This window comes from Lagopus muta, chromosome 5 (genome assembly GCF_023343835.1).
Source record: "Lagopus muta isolate bLagMut1 chromosome 5, bLagMut1 primary, whole genome shotgun sequence".
In the NCBI taxonomy this organism is placed as follows: domain Eukaryota; kingdom Metazoa; phylum Chordata; class Aves; order Galliformes; family Phasianidae; genus Lagopus; species Lagopus muta.
In genome coordinates, this window is record NC_064437.1 from 40,997,943 (window position 1) to 41,016,222 (window position 18,280).

General features: G+C 37.8%; 1 protein-coding gene across 3 annotated transcripts; it reads right to left on the bottom strand.

Annotated features, from left to right (window-relative positions):
* Positions 1-731: 731 nt before the first annotated feature.
* SLC25A16 (solute carrier family 25 member 16) lies at positions 732-17,462 on the bottom strand. 3 transcript variants are annotated; one of them, XM_048945753.1, is made up of 9 exons: positions 17,347-17,462; positions 16,364-16,456; positions 13,997-14,130; positions 12,247-12,310; positions 6,793-6,914; positions 6,206-6,272; positions 5,262-5,424; positions 4,298-4,366; positions 732-2,650 (listed from the first exon to the last, which is right to left on the bottom strand). In XM_048945753.1, the coding sequence occupies exons 1-9, from the start codon at positions 17,438-17,440 to the stop codon at positions 2,494-2,496; spliced, it is 963 nt and encodes a 320-aa protein (XP_048801710.1). In that variant the 5' UTR covers positions 17,441-17,462; the 3' UTR covers positions 732-2,493. The 3 variants fall into 3 exon arrangements, 2 of the variants coding, with proteins under 2 accessions (XP_048801710.1, XP_048801711.1); XM_048945754.1 differs by lacking the exon at positions 17,347-17,462 and adding an exon at positions 16,661-17,286 and having other exon boundaries at positions 736-2,650; XR_007377178.1 differs by having other exon boundaries at positions 2,597-2,650; positions 4,298-4,695.
* Between the last annotated feature and the right edge of the window lie 818 nt (positions 17,463-18,280).

Sequence of the window (18,280 nt, forward strand, 5' to 3'; positions counted from 1 at the left end):
AATATATAATATTGGAATGGCTGGAACAGAAAATAAAAAGTAGTACCCAAGGCTGCATTACCAATTCTTCACAGAAGGAACTGTTTCACTGGGTAGAACTAAAGTTACAAGACTCCTAGGAAGCAGGTTTTCAGGAAATATGGCAATAATAATTATATCCACTTCCATTCAAGCCTCTCAGTATAATAAAGTTGACATTTGGGATAATCATCTACACTTGCAAATAAAAACTACACTAAAAACATCTTGAAGTTGCAAAAAATGTTTTCTAACATGGTTGTTTTGTGGGGTTTTTTCCCCCACACAGAGGAAGCTTTTAAAATTGATTTTGAAGCAATTGTATCAATTTATAATAACTTCTAAAGTTCCTAAAAAGGATGTGTACAAACCTGTTCAATTGCTATGCTGTGAAATCTAAAAAACTAGAACTAGATCGAAAATAAAACCATGAACTAATGACCACTAACATTTAATTGCTGACATTCTGATAACTTCAGCGCGGTAACAGAGTGGTCCAAAAGAAGTAAGCTCACCTTCTCAAGGAGAGACAATTTAAATGGAAGATGAACTCAAATCCAGCATATTGACTAATGAAAATGTTCTTCAATAGCAATGAAAAACTTCTCACAGCTTACATATATAGAATATATTTAAATTATGTGTGTATTCATTAGTATTTTAAAAGCAGAAAATAGACACTTCAAAGTCATAGAAAAATGGACTACCAGGGAACACAGCCAGTCAGATATATGGAACACATTAGTCAGATACTCAAAATAGTGTGCTGATTAAGAAATATATTTAATAATAATCTTTTCAAAAAAGGTTAGAAATATCTACCAAAAAAATTAGAAACAAGTCTCCTCCCTTCCAGCTCCCTTTTTCCCTTCATACACCTTTCTGAAGTATTTTAGTACTTTCAAGTAGAATTATTAACACACTTGTAAGCTCTGTTTTGAAAAAGTAATGCTGAAGATACAGCACTGTAGGGCTGTTTTTCACATTCAGTATCCTACTCAGTTGTTTTGCTGACACATTCTACTGCTGCTTTCTTCTCAAGCGTGAGTATGCTGGACTCTGCTTTACACACACACACAAATCACACAAATATATTCATTCAAAATTTTTAATAAAATAAATTCAAATATATCTTGTTCTCTGCCCATAACTGTATTGTTAAATATAAAAGAAATAGATACTTTTAAGAAACCAGAAAAAAAAAAAAGTAATAACAGTTGGTTTGAGATACATAACTCAAAATCCAGTCTAATTTTTCAAAATTAAGTAAATTGATCACATAATCCACCAGTTTATTTAATACAACCATTACCAACTCTTAAAGGACACTGCTAAAAATATTGCAATAAATAAATAACTTATATCACATAAGTAAATGCTTTACAGCTTCCCAACTCAAGTGAATAAAATCAGGAGTACCAATGCAAATTATGTATAAATGAGTCCGAACAATAACTTCTCTACAAGGAATTGAAGGAGAAGAAGTATAATAATGTATTGCATACCATACTTTAGAAATAACACATACACACATATACAGACTCTAATATAATCTTCATTTTCTTCTCCATGTGCCTAAATGGTCCATACGCCTAAATACATAAGTGCAGCAGCATGCAGTCCTGTTTGTCCCACGTTTTAAGGTAGGGGCAGACCTGTTTACAAGAGCCAGTCCTTCATGTACTCAAAGCCTTCAATAAACTGAATTGAAAACATTAAGCTCTACAGAAAAGGTACAGAAATGCCTTGTAAGATTACATGCTAACTGCCTTAAGATCTTTTCTACCACTTATCACTGTACAAGTTTCCCATTGTTATTTGTGTAGATTTTTATTTTTTTTAAGAACAGAATGCATGCAATGAAACTGGTTTCTAAATTGCAGGATTACCAATGATTTTAAATACATCTCATCATTTGTTATTGAAGAGGCTGAAAAAACTCCCATATATACCCACACGAAGATACATGCTTTGTTCTTAACAAACAGAAAACTTGTACAAAAGGCAAAAAGAAAAAATGGTTAAGTTGTGGTCTACCAAGTTCAGCTTCAACAGAGTTGGCAAGTAGTTGAATAAGAAAACTGTTCCATTTTATTCAAATAAATTTAATCAATTAAAATGTTAAGGAAGAACAGATGTCTAACGAGTAGCTCAGAAAGCAATATAATCATGTGTTTAACTCCTGGAATGGTGATAAAGCTAAACAACTAACAGCTTGAAACCTGTATAAAATGTGGGTGTAATTTTAAAACTGTGCAGTTCTTAAGGTTTATCTAATGAAGCCTGTAAGATTAAGTGCAAAAAATGTTTCTCGCTAACTAATGCTTATTATGATCTGTCTCCTAGTTTGACTCCAATTTAATTAAATCTTGGCAATTAAAATTAAGTTGTCCGACAACAGCAGTGCCACAATATATATTTAACTTCAAGTAGTTTATTCACCAGCGTAACTTTTACATTAAAGCTTAAAAAAGTTCAGTTGAGGCGCAAGAATTGTTTCATAAGTTCATACGTGGTAAAAGCCACAGCCTGGGAAGGGATACAACGAATGTAATTCAGTGACAGACCACGGTACAGTCCTCTTCGTATTCCATGTTGTTGATACACGTATTTCAGTGTCTGCACCATTGTACTGGAAAAACAGGAACTTGGATCATTATTGAATACACACATTCGATAGTTAGAGTCACTTTCTTAAATATAAGACGTTCTTTTACTTGGTTCTTAAAAGCGACATATGGAAAAACATGAGACTCCATATAGCAGAGCACGACAATCCTTTTAGGACTCATAAAACAGACTGAGTTTCTGCCAGAAATCTGGGCTCAAAGGCTGGAAACTGGAAAGAGGATGGTGCAGTTCCATCTAAAGAAGCTTCAGCCTAAAAATAATCTGCTCTAAAAGACATAATCAGAAATTTTATACCAGAATGGTGACTACACATTATTCTCTATCTGTCAGGAAGAAGTTGAGAAGCACCATTTTTGTCTTACAGAAGATGACAATAGTTTAATATTACTCCTTTGTAATATGGACTAACAAAAACAAATTTGCCCACTGCAGTGCACACTTCTTACATTAATCATCAGTATTCAGGTTTTGCATCCCATTCTTTTTGTTTGTTTGTTTGAGCACAGGATCGCACATTAAATTTCTGCAGATAAAGTTTCTGTTTAGCCCTGTATTCTATAACTCGCATGTGTAAGCCTCCCTGCTCCAAGCAAAAACTGTTTCTTCTTGAGATAAAGGCAACAACTTGTGTGAAATACGATATTTGACCTTATTTGAAATACAATTTGCAGTAGTTATGCCAGCAGGAAGATTTTCCTCACATACCTGTACTGAAACTGAACAAGTAGTCATTAAAATGCAAAGCCTTTGAGTAAAAATCTGTAAGATGCTCAACATTTCCAAGCTATTAAAATTATTACTCCTTGAGAACATCTTCAATATGCTTCAAAACTTCAAGGTTTCCTTCTTCTATTAATCTACCATCCTCTAAAGATAAATGGCTACTATCCTACACTCTCCAAACAATCATAACAGAATTGTTAAGTGGGAAAGTCTAATTGTAAAAGCGTGAGTTCTTACAAATGCAGGAAGCAAAATCCAAGGACAATTAGCACATTCTTAGTTTAGAAGCACCTGGACTAGAAAGCAGTCAAGGGAAAAACCTTACTCCGCTAATGAAAAACAGTTTGAAGCTCAGAATGTTTTCCACCATGATGCCTAATTTAATACTATGATTTTAAGAATATTATGATACTTCATCCTCTACTGGACTCACGCATGTAACTAAAAACGTGTAGGAACTCCAACTACAATCAGCGTGTGCAATGTTACTGTAATTGAGGTTAATCAAGCAGGTTAAATAAAGCAGTATTATATAAAATAATATTGAGAATAGATTCTGAACCACTAAAAGTGTACCTTGAAACAACACATCGTTTCAGTAGAAGCAGGTAGTTTGTCCCTCAGGAATCTAGTGATGCTAAGGATCAGTTAGTTGAGTAAAAATGCACATAACATCTTTTCATATACAGTATTAGTAGCAACACAAAAGTGTACTTCAATTTTGGTGTTTCTTTTTGAACCTCGGCTTTTGTCCAACTGTGTGGAAACGTAACACATCTCACTAAAAGCATGAAGAAATCAACAGCACAGGAACTCTTTTTTTAAAACAAAACAAAAACAAACAAAAAAAACTTTTAAACCAAGAATGCAACATCACTCAGATATCAAAGAATTCAGTTACTGAAGGTGAAAAGAAAATACTTACAGGCACTTTTCAGAGTCCGGGAGAACTGCTCCTAACTGCATTCGCCTGCGAGTTACATCAAGGGGATATCTACACAGGAGATATTTGAACAGCAGTTCAACTAGATGTGTGATGACTATACGAATACTGTTGTGTTGTTTGTTTGTTTTTAATTTTAAATACATATATATATATAAAGAGTCCATCTGCAAACTCCAATCTCCCTTTTCAATGAGTCATGAATTCGGCTTAGATTCTCAACACAGCTGAAAGTTCTCCAAAAAGGGAGACTCCCTCTATACAACCAAAACCAGCAAATCAGATCTCTTAATATATTCCATTTGGCACGAGTAAGGAAGACACATGAAGATCAGATGAGAGTATAAAACAGTCTGTAAAACACTGGAGGGAGAAGACGCCTGAAGCAAAAATAAAATAAACAGTTTAAAGATTAACAGAAAATGCATGTTACATATGTAATGTAATGCAGTCAGTGATTCAGTGAAAAACTGATGCCATAGAAGTCTACCAGATCAATTTGATTTGTGGCCAAAAGAAAACATGGCAAGGACAGTATGAGAATGGAGGAAACAGGCAAAGTAATAAGAAAGTAATGCCAAGCACAATATCTTAGGCTTTCTTTTTTCAATTCTTAGAGTTTGCAGGTTATACCATCTTAAAATAAACTGGAATAATACAGTTACGCAAATGACGTTAATGGTCCAAATTTCATAGCATCCCAAACAAGATTCCAGCTGATTTTAGTTTTGTCTGTTTGTTTTAATTGACTCAGTTTATCTGTACAGCTGCTGAGGATTAGATATTTATTAAGTGAAACGATATGAAATAACTGAATCACAGTCTGACTGAAAAAAAACCTTATTGACACTAGACTTATTTTTAAAAAATCATATTCTCAGACAAAACACTTTTTTCTAGAACAAATATCTATATAAAAAAAATAACAATCAATACCCAAACTTACGATATCGTCTGAGCTATTGCTCCAGCTATGCCACCACACAGCAGATTTATATGTGTTTTCAAAACTAAGACATCGGGATTATCTAAGGAAGGCCGTCCAAGCAAGTTAGGTGCTTGAGCAAGTCCAATGCTCTTTAAGGTACCAAAGGTAAAAAAAGAAAAACCTAAAAGGAAATTTAATTTTATGTACTTTCATAAAAGAGCAAAATATTTGTTGATGTACTTATCATCATCATAAACAAAAAGCTGCAATTACAAAAATAAGTTATTTTCCAATCCTATTAGTTTTTCTTAAGTAAGAGAAACAGATAAATAATACTTAGAGCTTTACCATAATTTCTGTTCAAATTAGTTACTGGTTATAATTAGCATTAAGAGTGCTTTAAATAACTCAACTGTGGCTTTCAAATTACTGGTTTGCTGTTAAAAGTAACCCCTAAGATCTGTTTAACCAAAAAACAAGTCTCATCATCTAAAGATGAGTGCAGTTTCAGCAGTCATTTCTGATGTTCCTCCATCCCACGTCATCCACTGCTTTAGCTTGGCTAAGTATTTATACAGAAGTCACCAGGAGATGGAGCCAATAGAGAGCCTCTAAGACTCGACTATCTACAGGGCTCTGCTCTCTTACGGATCTATGTGGGAGAGACAACCTGCACACCTTTTGGGGGTTAAAACTGGGAAGCAGACAAAAGAACCACTACTTTCTCTCTTTCACTCCTGATTTCAAGAAAACGTAAATTTTGCCTACAGAAGGGACTTCAACACACGCTGATCAATTTAGGTAAAGACTGAACATCCACAAATGCTTCTAGCTCTCCTTTCAGTAAAATACAAAAGCCTTCATTTTAATGTAAGCTACTTAATTTGATGTGCAAATATATTAAGCAAATTTAGTAGTGCACATAAATGCTGAGGGATTTCTGTGTTCTGTTTTTAACTTACCCGCATATGGAGCCATTCCTACCACAGTTGGCATCAGCCCTCTGTAGAACCCAATAAAACCACCTTCCTTTGAAAGAAAAATACATTCACATTTGTGGCAAGAAATACAACAAATGTCTTAAACTACACATCTGTTTGTACAGATTCACAACAGCAATCTGACTAGCATCATGTAGCAACAAGGAGCTAAAACCAAGTTGCATTTCTTGTGTCTGAAGAATTGATGGGACAACTACCTAGCTACACAGGAGATACAGAAGGGAAAATGAAAAAAAATCTGCATCCGGCATCATAACCTCCGAGACATTTTGGCATTACACATATCCCTCCTCCCCAAATATTTTGGTAACACTTCTATGTGCTACTGAAAAACAACTTTTCTTTGTTTTCATCTCCCACTTAGATAAGTCTTAGCTCCATCTTAGCAGCCTAAGTAGAAGGAAGCATCCAGATAGTTTTTTACATTAAGTTCAATGTACACACGCAGTGAACTCATTTTCCACCAGGTAATTAATTTCAGTGCAGCGCAACATCATTTAAAGAGTATATTTTGCTTTCATAGGACTGAAGATTAAAAGAAAAAATACCTTTGTGTAAATCATCTTGAATGCATGGATAATTCCCATGTACTTGTGTTCCCCTTTTACTTGGAATGCCAGACGAACTCTAACCATATCAAGAGGGTAAGTACAAATCACTGCTGTAATACCTTTATTAAAAACAAAAACAAAACAAGCAAACAAAACTCACCTACACCTTATCTGTTTCTAGGATTATTTTGAAAATCAGAATTTCCTTTTGTGGCAGTGAATGTAATAGCATACACAAGATTATTTTGTTGAAAAAGTACTTGAAAACCCACTTATCAAACAGGAACCTCAGCAACACACAAAGGATTTATGTTTATACTTGGTGTTCACTGAAGCTGCACATTTATGCCTTGATTACAGACTTAACTGTTTCACATAAGGAGTCTTCTTCATAGCTCACAAACATATGGCTAGTCAAGTGCATCAGCCTTTACTGGACTGCAATCACAAAATCTAATCCTACATTATCTAGAAAATAAACGAAGCACCATTAATATGTTTAATTTCCAAAAACTTGTGTCAAAATTCAAATATGTGATTACTGGATGTATTTATTTACTGCACCTGAAAATACAGTATTTAAGTCCATTCAGGAGCCTAGTCATGAAGAGTACTGAACTGCACTGCATTGCTGTATTTTTATAGTTCACATTACACTACCTGTTTTTCAAGCTTTAACTAAAACAGCTATTTCTAGACTTAACAAGATGCTTAAAAAAAAAAAAAAAAAAAAAATCAAATCTTAGGAGTCAACTTATCATTTTGTAAACAGACCTCTAGTACAAAGAATAACTCCTCTAACAGTTACCTGAACACCAAGTCCTTGCTACTGCTAGTCTTTGAGTTAAGCCACTCAGTTACTGTCAAATTACATGGAGGGAATGGTTAAAACAGATTATTAAAAACAGATTATTTTCTGGTGTTCTAACACTGGCATTGATAAAAATAAAATAACTGAAAAAAAGAGAGAAAGAAAGCAAAAGTGTTTGTGATTTACATTCTGCTTTCTAGCAGCTGCTCTTCTGTATCTAAAGAACACCCTTAAAATTGACCCTACAGAAGATGAGCACCTTTTGAGCACTGGTAGGTAATTGCACTTCCTCTCAAGCTTTAATAGTCTGTTAATCATATCTCTTTTTGTATGTGCACAATTTCCCACCTCTTGCATAAGGTCAAGAGAAAGCCACAACAGGAAAGAGATGAAATTGAAAGAAAGATTTAAAAAAACAGCTGTTTCAGCAAAGTGTGCTAACTTTCACATCCGGAGAGAGAACAATCGCTGAACAGTGGCAGGAGGATCTTGACATAAAACATCAACATCAAATGGGGGTTAGGAAAAAAAAAAGAACACTATGAAGAGGCTATGGAAAAAGCTGATACTGGTCAACCATCAACTGAGTTTGTGTCTTTCTGGAGTTTCCTACCAGTAACATTTATTCTAGAAGACAAAAAACATCTTTTTAGATATTTTGGACCATTCCTCCACACACAAAAAAGCAGGCAACTGCAGCTGATTTTTGATACAGTCTCACCCACAGGATTCAAAAGCTGGAAGCTGCAAAACACCAGAGCAATCTTAGGACTCTTTCCACTGACCTACATTATTAAATTCAATCCCTGCACCCTTTTCACAAGGAATTTTCCAAGATGTCCAGAAATACTGTAAAATTGACAATTCAAGCAATTTCAATAAAAGAGTGGAAAAAAAGAAAAGGCTTTTATGGAGCTTCAAGAATTCACAGGAAAGTTATCCTAATACAAAACACAAACTTATCCCCCTTCTTTTTTCATGTCATGCACTGATAAGCATCCAGGAATATTCTCTGTACAGAGACAAGCAAACAGACCAACCAAGAGTTAGTAGAAGTACTAATACTCAACGCTAAGTCCAAAAACAGCACAAGTCAGAAGAAAAAGAAATCAGACTGGACTGAAAGAAGTCATATCCACTAAACAGGACCTTTAAATAGGACTCATTTTTTCACTTTATTTTAAAATTGTGTAGAGATGGACTCTGGAGAGGAAAAGAAAAATTAAAAAAAAAAAAAAAAAAAAAAAGGATTTCTAACCTTTGCAGTTTGAAAAAGCTACAAAATATGCTTTCCTGAAGGAACTCAAAGTGGCATGTTACTGCTTACTGTTCATAAGAGCTGAATGTTATGTCCAGGAAGGATCCACACTTCCTTTGAGGCTCAGGAGAGACATCATCTCTCTGTGAGGAACAGTAGTCAGGTTTGGAGAAGTTTACAAAAACACTAATCTCATCTCTGCTCCCTAAAGACTGTGACTTAACAGAAGACAGACCAGAACACCTTAAGGCTGATTCTCTCTCCAGAGGAAGCAGTGCTTTTCAACTAATGTAAGTCTATCCAGAAATCTCTCCCATGGTTGGTTTAATAGGACAGAATTGGAAGTCTCTGCCCAGTTCAGAGTCAGGTACAGCAAATCCCATCTTATCTTATCTGAAGATATCTTATCTGAAATCTTATTTGAAGTAATCCTAATAGGACAAATACCATTCCTCCTCCTCTAAGGTACTACTTTCTTCAAATACAGCAACTTTTTCATTGCAAATGTTGACTCAGAAGTACCTGCCCCGCTGAAGTAAAAAAATTGTCACAGAGAGAACATTTTACTGAATCACTGCTTCAAGCACCTCTGACCACTCTTGGGGACAAGACACTGGGTTACACAAACTTCTACTGAGGCTTAGCACAAATGAAGCACAACAGGTATTAGACGGTCCATGCTTTGGAAGTTGACAATGAGATTAGCTGTATAGGCAAATAGCTGTCTCACAATTTCCCTACTATTCCTCATTTTCTTTCCTTGAATAAAAAATAAAATACCCAGGGTGAAGAAATAACAAGAGAAACAGGCTTACAAAGATCAGGTATCGCAAATATATTTGATGCACATGTTTTTTCTGAATTCTACATCATGCTCTACATAGACCAAATTAGTACTACCAAGTTATTCTAAGGTGTACAGTTTCAAAAACTACAAACAGAAGTCAAAGCCTTCAACTGCAGGAGACATATTCCTTCACAAGTATAAAAGAGATTAATTTATCAAGAAAGCATGTTCGTAAAAAGCAAAGCTTCATGAACTATATGAAGACAGAAAAAGCTGATGACAAAGAACATGCATCAGACAGGTCAAAGAACTGCATGATTTACAAGTCCAGGTATGTCTAGACACTTAGCACCTGCTTGTATTTCTTGCTAAATTGCACCTGAAAAAGTAGACTCAGTTTGTTTTAAAATGTTGACTCGACTAAATGACTTATTTACATCCCATTTAAAATTGACATCGCATTATTCTCCTAATCCACAGCATTTTCCAATTGCATTTATTAAGTAAAACAAAATCAAACAACAACCACCAGGCTTCCTGTATTAGGGTCTTTGTCAGTTCGTTTGTGTGGTTTGGTTTTTCGGCTTTTTTTTTTTTTTCCCCTCCCTGGTTAATCAAGTGCAGGGGAGAAAAACAGGCATTTCTGTATTTTACTTCACTTTTTTTTTTTTTCTGTAGGAAAATTGAAAGATTCAGAGTTGCAAAGCCTTTCTGTAATACAGGCATTAGCTGACTACTTTGTTTCCTAGACCCTACTAACATCTATGATTTCTGTCTTCTCCTCAGCTCTGCTTTTACTTAAAAGCAGTTATAAGTAATTTATCTGTTAATGAGGTGTTACAGCTGAAATTTGAATCACACAAGACTCAGGAAATTCAGAGTTGAAGTTTCCCCAGTAACTTTAGCTCGGCCTCCTTAAACGTATGCATTACAATAGCTTCTTCTTGACTCTCATTCCACTACCTCCCCGCCTTGCCTTTCCCTGTGGATAAGCCTTTGATCCCGTTTATCAGTTACAAAAGATACTAAAAAGTTTCCCACCATTTTGAAGCTGATTCAGGTCTGATGATTGTTAGCAATGTTGGAAACACTGACACAAGCAAGATTTAAGTAACTGTATCATGCACTCATGTGAATGCAGGCAGCTGGGCACAACAGGGACAAAAAGAAACACCCAGCCATTTTCAGCTGCACAGCCTTACCCCTCGTGAAACTGTAAAGACTTCTCTCCACCAACACTAAGGTGCATGAAGCACACTCTCCTTTAGTTATTTAAATACGGATGAAGCAAAATAACATCCCCTTACGGGCGCCCTAAGTCGTGGGAGTTAAAACAAGAAATATCTCTAGCTGCTTTTAAAAGTCTTCTCATCTCGCTTGCAATTCCAGAGAACTCGTACATCTAAAATTCTGGGCTGTGCTCTTCTTGGTAACATTTTCCTCCCCTGTATTTTGCTGGCATACAAACCCTCCTTATCTAATGCCAATGCTACCTGGTAAACAAATACCTTACTTATACTCAGCAATGTCATGATATTACTCTACCTGTGTGCTCTATTCATTTTCACTGCACACCTATGTCTAGCTCATACTACTAGTAGAATGTACCACATTACTCATGTCACTTGATCAAGGTTACCAGACAGCAATGTATATTGATTTTACTTCTGTCACTCTAACCACACAAAACTGACTTAACTAGAAAATTACTCAAAGCTACACCAGATCCTAGAAATTTATCTATGAATTCCTGCATGTCAACACTGACAGGGTTAACTGATTTTTCCAAGTTTTCCTAGATTTTAAGATCTCTGAATTGCCTCTCTTCATTCTCTTACCCTTTTCTCAGATGGCATGCAAAACAAAATGCTTTCATGCTTCTTTCTAGTTTAACTAATAGTTGCATTTGTTTTTTCCTTTTCTCCCCCTCAAAAAGAAGCTACATTTTCATACATCACAGCTAATGAGGGACTGTCAATGGACAGTATAAACACTGCTTTATGATGTCAAAACACATACAAAGAACCATGCTGACCAAAAATTTGCTCACTACTGTTTAACTTCCTCTGTTTACTCTGAGCTACTTTGGCTGAGAAATGACCAGCAGGAGAAGAACAGACACATACAATTACTTTATATACTGGCAGCTTACAATCATTTTTTCCTATTGCTACTGCACAAATTCCTACGTCGCACGTCAAAAATATAAACATTTCTGGGAAACCAAAAGAATCTCTCAACTTCTCTGGGTTTACGTTCAACTTAACAGCAATGGCTGACTGGCTGATGAGCCAATTCTGCTAAAACCTCCATCTTTATTCTTCATCCTGATGGCACTTGGATTGTTCATTTTTCAGAAGCCACAATGAACACCACAAATATCACGCTTTACATTTCAGCAGGGAATTCAGTGTTTGAACAATTTCAAAGAATACACATTTTTCAATTAGGTACCTGTTACATTAACCATTTACAAGTATTTTTACTCAATACAAATTTGCAAAAGTTAGACCTGAAAACTTATTAAATCACCCTCTGAATAAACATTAACTTTTCAGTGAAAAGGATGTCTGAAATGCAAGTCCAAAGCTATACCTGCCATGGATCCAGCCATCAATCGATGCACATGCCCTGAAATCCCAAGGTGCTTCTTTATTACCTACAAAATATGGAACATTTGTGACAGTTTTATAGGAGTAAATACAGGGAAATGCATCACAACGTTTTACCAGCACATGAATGCAAACTCTGTGGCTCCTATAACAAGTTTACAACTCTACAAACTCAAACCAGAGCACTTAATCACTGCTAAAAACTTTTTTGAAAATTTAGGTTGGTACCAATTTCCTACTAAGGACACCAAAGGACCAACATTCCTCTAGCTAGGCAGAATGATCAGTTGAAATTATTTGTACTTCAGAAGCTTATTGACTGCTTTTTGAGTTATTAACCTGGTTCAACCAAGGCAAACTGAATACTATCTCTTTCACATTATAGGGTGCGAAGAACACTGTGCAAAGTTGAAGACTTACACATTTAATAAGAAAAACTGTTTTCTCGTGCAGAGCATGTGAAACTTACTCTAATAAGGAAACTTTTATGAATTCAACTGCATTAAAAAAAAAAAAAAAAGAGGGAAACTGAGCAAGTATTGAGAACAAGAACTTCCTAAACTACATTAAGTCTTGCAAGAAACTAGCTTTCAGACTTACATCAAGTAACTCAGAAATATTAAGAAGTGGTTAATCTTATGACGAATTATTCATAGGATTATTTCACATGTTCTCTCTTTAAGAACTGTTTTGTTGGTTTCGTTTTTGCCTTTCAAACTCCCCTGCAAAGCATCTTTAATGTCTGTTGTTAATAGATAAGAGAAAGTGCTATGAAATTAAATGTTTTCTTGTAATTTGTGGATTATTAAACCACCTCCTTATAAAACATACCACATACTCTTTTGTTCAACACAGCATAAAACAAGCATAGTGTTTTGATCAAGAGCATTTATAATTACCACATAAAAGAACATACCAAGCTCACTGCAGTTAGCTCTTTGTATCACCCTGCTGGAATTTGCTCTTTTGGAAAAGGAATCCCAATCTGAAACTTACTCTCTAGTGAAGGTTTTATTTACTTCAGTGGTACTAAATTTGTGCTTTCAATATGAAATTCCTCACAACTAATGTAACATTGCATGTTTCACCATGTAGAAGCTTAAGAACACAGTCATGCTAACATCTGACATTTCACAAATGATGTTGATGAATTTATTATGAATGCATTAGGAAAGAGTAAATGCATGAGAATAGAAAGGAACATGCACATTTTGCAGGCCACTGAAATAAGCATATCTTTTCTTCCAGCTCATTTTTATCTACACTGACAGTCATTTCTCAGGTAAAACATAACAGTCATTCAGCCAGACAGATTTGCAAGTTGAAGTTATTCTACCCATCAGGTACTAAGAAACTCCAACACAGTATAATAAACATTAAAGAGCTTACATTTTCTATTTTGTTCCTATTTCATTTACAAACCACTGTTTTTTAGCAACACAACAGCAGATTTAATATATATATATACTTGCACACACATAGGCACACATACAATATACAATACAAAGCTATAAAAACTGTTGGGAATTTTGTTTTCCTTAAACACTGCAAGCTGTTTCACTGCTGCCCTGACATTTTTAAGGGTTAGATTCAGATAAAATCAAGCAACCTTGTGGAACATGTACAGACTAATAAGAAGACATAGAAGTTTCAGTGTTAGTTTTTATCACTTAAAAAATATCAGTATTCACTGTAACCAGGGGAAAAAAAGAAAACAAAATAAATTCCACTACCTTTTTGTATTGATCAAACGCCATAAATTGAATTGCACCATATGGAAAGATTCTAATCATCATGGCCCCATTTCCTTTATACAGCCCAAGGTAACCTTCCTTTTTGGGGACAGCACACAGCGTAGAAAACACTCCTGTTAGCAATGCAAAAAGAGGTGTTTAACAATTACATTGGGGAAGAAAAAGTCAAGCGAGTATTATTGACAACAGGAAAGCATGCACAGTAATACAGCCCAACCTCATTGCTCATGTAACGATGGAGAGTGGAAAAAGCACTTTTCCATGCCCAGCCACTGACAGAAGGAAGAGGTTTAAGGTTATTACCAACTTTCCCACCTCCCAGATTCAGTGAGCTTTCTGAATTCCTGCATCTCAAGTCCCATGTTTACTTGACTACCAGCAATCCCACTGCAGATGATAATATTCACACACGAAAGCTACAATTAGCAACAGAAGGAAGCAAGCTGAGTTGCATTTCAGTTAAATCAAAAATCAATTTAAAATAAAAATAAATATCTAAAATAATGGGCAAACATTCAACTGTTGTTACATGCCAAACTAGAAAGCAAATACCATCACTGAGGAAATTAATTAAACAAGTTTGAGACTATCATTATTTACAACTTAGGCATTTTACACTTCCTGTCCCAGAGACATTGTAAGAAGAAGCAATCCTACTCCCTCTTAACAGGTGTTAATGCAAGATCACACAAAGTTAGGGCAAAACCTACAGTTTTATGTTGAACTCATTTTTAATTATACACAAATGCTATCAAATTGACATGTCTGGGGTTTTTTTTTTTGCCTTTTTTCTCTCAAGTAAAGGAAAAAAATATAATAGTAGATCTGTTTTCACATTCATACACAGCTACTTAATAACAGTAGAGCTGAACCTGAAAAAAGCTTACACATTTCTTTTCAGGCAAAAAAGACAAGGAAGGCTGATGATAAGCTTCCATTTAAAAATTAAATCAAGCAAATGTTAGTTTCAGGGGTTCCAAGAATACAGTATTAAACCTATCTTCAATATTTTACACTTATTGCATGCCTCTAAAAATGCTTATGCCATGACTAGAATTGATGAGATACTGTTTTTATTTCTTACAGCAAATGCTCTGAGATCCACAATGCCATGAACTCCATAGAGAAAGGGCAGGAAACAGATTTACTGAGGCCATGATGAACCAACCTACTCTCTCTGCACTAAACAGGTATGTCATCCACATAATTTTCTTCTTTGCCTACACATAACAGGAACATTAATTCAAGTCAAACGCATTTCTAATGATCAAAATCACACATAGCACTGTATGTAGGAACAAATCTAAGACTTAGCTTGCCAGCTATGGCACTAAACAAACCAAACAGAAAATAATTATTTAAAATATTAGTCAAACCAATTACTTCAGCCTTCAGTTGTCAGGCTGCACATTTGAATGCATACTTAAGTGACTGTGTTACCGAGCTGTCATATGCCTCGTCTTCCTTCCATTAACGTACCACCCTTGTATTTCATTTCAATATTTATTTCTCCAGCCTTTAAAACATGATCTTTAAATTAAAAACTTCTAAATTTCATGACATGTAAGAAATTAACTAAATCAGAAACATTTCTTCTTGATACACGCTTGACTTTCTGAATGTAAGTTATAACACATTTGCAGAACGTATGACATAAAATATCTCCATATTCCGCACAAGAGGGCACTGTTACAGCCCCACAGAGACTAGTTCTGAACATGCTGCCAGTTCTGAGTTTATTCTCTCACCATGATGCAGCACAGATGCTGAACACATCAGCCCATGCAAAGCACAAGTCCGCTTTTCTTTTCAACTTGGATCGATCACACTTCTGTCTGCAGCAGTAAGTGCAGGAGTCTTGCAGGTCTCAGCACTCATGGCTCTGTAAACACCAGCCCCTCTGCAAGGACTTCCAGGCTCTGGAAAGCACCTGTTCCCACAAGCGCTGCACACTAATACCACCTATAAGGATAGCAGTTACCAGTGGTGGCAGCTTTTACATACACAGTCTTGAGCTTGAACCTCTGATTACCAATCTCCTGCTGACTTCAGTAAGAAGAGGATCAAGCTACAGCTCTTACGCAGTATCAAGGATTATTCTAACATCTCTAACCTGTCAACCAGTACCACTTGTACATGCTCAATGCCTCTTATTTAAGGGTGTTCTTCAAACACTGTTGTGTTTTTTAACACAATATATGGCAAAGGGACGAGCCAGCCAGAAACAACCTACTGTCTGATCAGCACTTCTCTTTATCACAGTCGGATCACGTAATAAATCAGCAAACCTAAATGATACATACCACACTTTAAAAATGCTGATGACGCAGGCAGCATCCATCTTACCTAGATGTTTGTAATGGTGGTTATGAGCCTGCAGCAAGATCTTCACTCGATCAAGTGGTGCAGTGGTTGTTTTGGCACAGCATCCCGCAACACCTTTCCAAAGGGAGAGAAAAACCAATGGGATGCCAAAGCCCTTTGACTCAGCAGATAAATAATGGATTTTTGTAAGCTATTTTCAAATGGAGTAGGTAATGAGAAACTTAATTAGTAAGTCGAGAAAGCCCCAATTAGGAGCAAAAGGCTCCTATTAAAAGTATGCTACACAACTCTTCAAGCTCGACTGAAAATCAGCACAACCTGCTTCTGCTCAACCACAAAGCCGAGGCTGGCCACTCAGGTCCCGGCAATAAATTCCAGAGAAAGCTGCCGCAGAGCAACGCCTGCTTCCTCTGTACCAGCCCGAGCCGTGTGTGGGCAGAGCAGCTCCTCAGAGCGGCAGCCTGCGTCCGCACACGTTCCTCTGGGGCTCCAGGCTGAAAGCAAGAACCGCAGCGAGAGCACGAGAAAACCTGAAATAAACCTCACGCCTCCTTGCCACGTTACAAGACACCTGTGACAACACCCCGCAGGGAGAACACGACGTGCTTCTGCTGCAAGGAGCCGGCGGCGCGGTTTGGCGTTGGCTTGACTTCCTTCGCACCACCGCAGCCCGACGGCCGGCAGCTCTCGGGGCACCGATAAGCGGGCTGCCCCGGAGTCACAACGGCGGCACGGGGCCTTGGCACGCTCAGCCGGCAGCTACGCTGGGCCTCTCACCGACTCCAAAACGCACGCAAGCCACCCGCCTGTACGAAGTCAAGTGCATTAGGGGCGAAAATAACAATAAATTTTAAAAAGCCCACGCTTCCCGAGGTCGCTCTGCCCCGGCAGGAGCGTCACGGAACCCCGACGCAGAAGCGGCCCTGCCCCAGCCGGCTCGCAGGACGGGCCCAGCGCCGAGCAGAGGCGGCCGGGACGCCGCGCTGCGGAGGGCCCGCACCCACCTCCGGCGATGAAGGAGCGCAGCCAGTAGAAGTCGCGGCGCGCCGGGCCCGGGGGCAGCGCGGCGCCGGGCCCCGCCGCCGCCGGGGAGGCCATAGGGCAGCGGCGGTTCCCTCAGGCGGCGAGCGGGCAGCGCATGGCGCCGCGCGGGGCCGCCGCCGCGGAGCGAGGGCGGAGCCGGGGCCGCCCGGCACCCTCTCTGCGGCCGCGCCGCGCCGAGCCACGGCCGGGCCGCCCGGCCGCGCTGCGGCGCCTGCCGATAGCGTCAGAGGCTGCGGGGAGGCTCGCGGGAACTGCGTCTTGGTTCGGTCGGACCGTGAGGCTCGGGCACGTGGCAGGCGTTCCTTCAGCGTGTACGTGACCGCCTCGCCCTGCAGCGCCGAGCTTTCCTAGGACTTCGTGCCCTGCGAGAATGGAAACGTTCGGTATCCGTGCGCAAGTTTCAGAACGCATGAAAAAGGGAAGAAGTTATGTTTCACAATCACAGTGATAAACGCCAGAATCGTCTCTGCAGATATCAACATTTTTCTTGGCAATTTTTCTAGCTGCCCGCAACGCCTTTGCTGAACACTTAGGGCTTACCAGGAGCCATTCACTTCAGTTTATTTTCAAAAGCCGATGACAGAAGTTTGTCCTCAGGTGAGGACAGCACACCTACACAGCACTGGTCAGAAAGCCAATGCTGTGACCATTGTACTGATCGCACTTTTTGCCCCATACTCATCAAGCCAAGTTTCAAGAGTTCAACATGTCAAAATCTCTTTTTTAAAGGTCAGTCTTTCAATAAGAAGAAAACAGTCAACACTTGTACAAGAAACTAATTTCCAAACAAATCTGCTGGAACATTTTTCTTTCTGCTGATGTCAAATTGCATTCAACAGAAATTAGTATTTTTTTCCTTTAACATTCCTTAAAAATTAAGTTGTGGCATTTGGA

What these genes read in the sequence shown, in the direction of transcription:
- SLC25A16 (XM_048945753.1), bottom strand. Translation starts at nt 17,440, where the DNA reads ATGGCCTCCCCGGCGGCGGCGGGGCCCGGCGCCGCGCTGCCCCCGGGC. An exon ending in AGGAATGGCTCCATATGCGG is followed by an intron (nt 5,425 to 6,205) that starts GTAAGTTAAAAA and finishes ATTTCCTTTTAG; the next exon opens with GTTTTTCTTTTTTTACCTTT. An exon ending in GCAATAGCTCAGACGATATC is followed by an intron (nt 4,367 to 5,261) that starts GTAAGTTTGGGT and finishes TCTCCTGTGTAG; the next exon opens with ATATCCCCTTGATGTAACTC.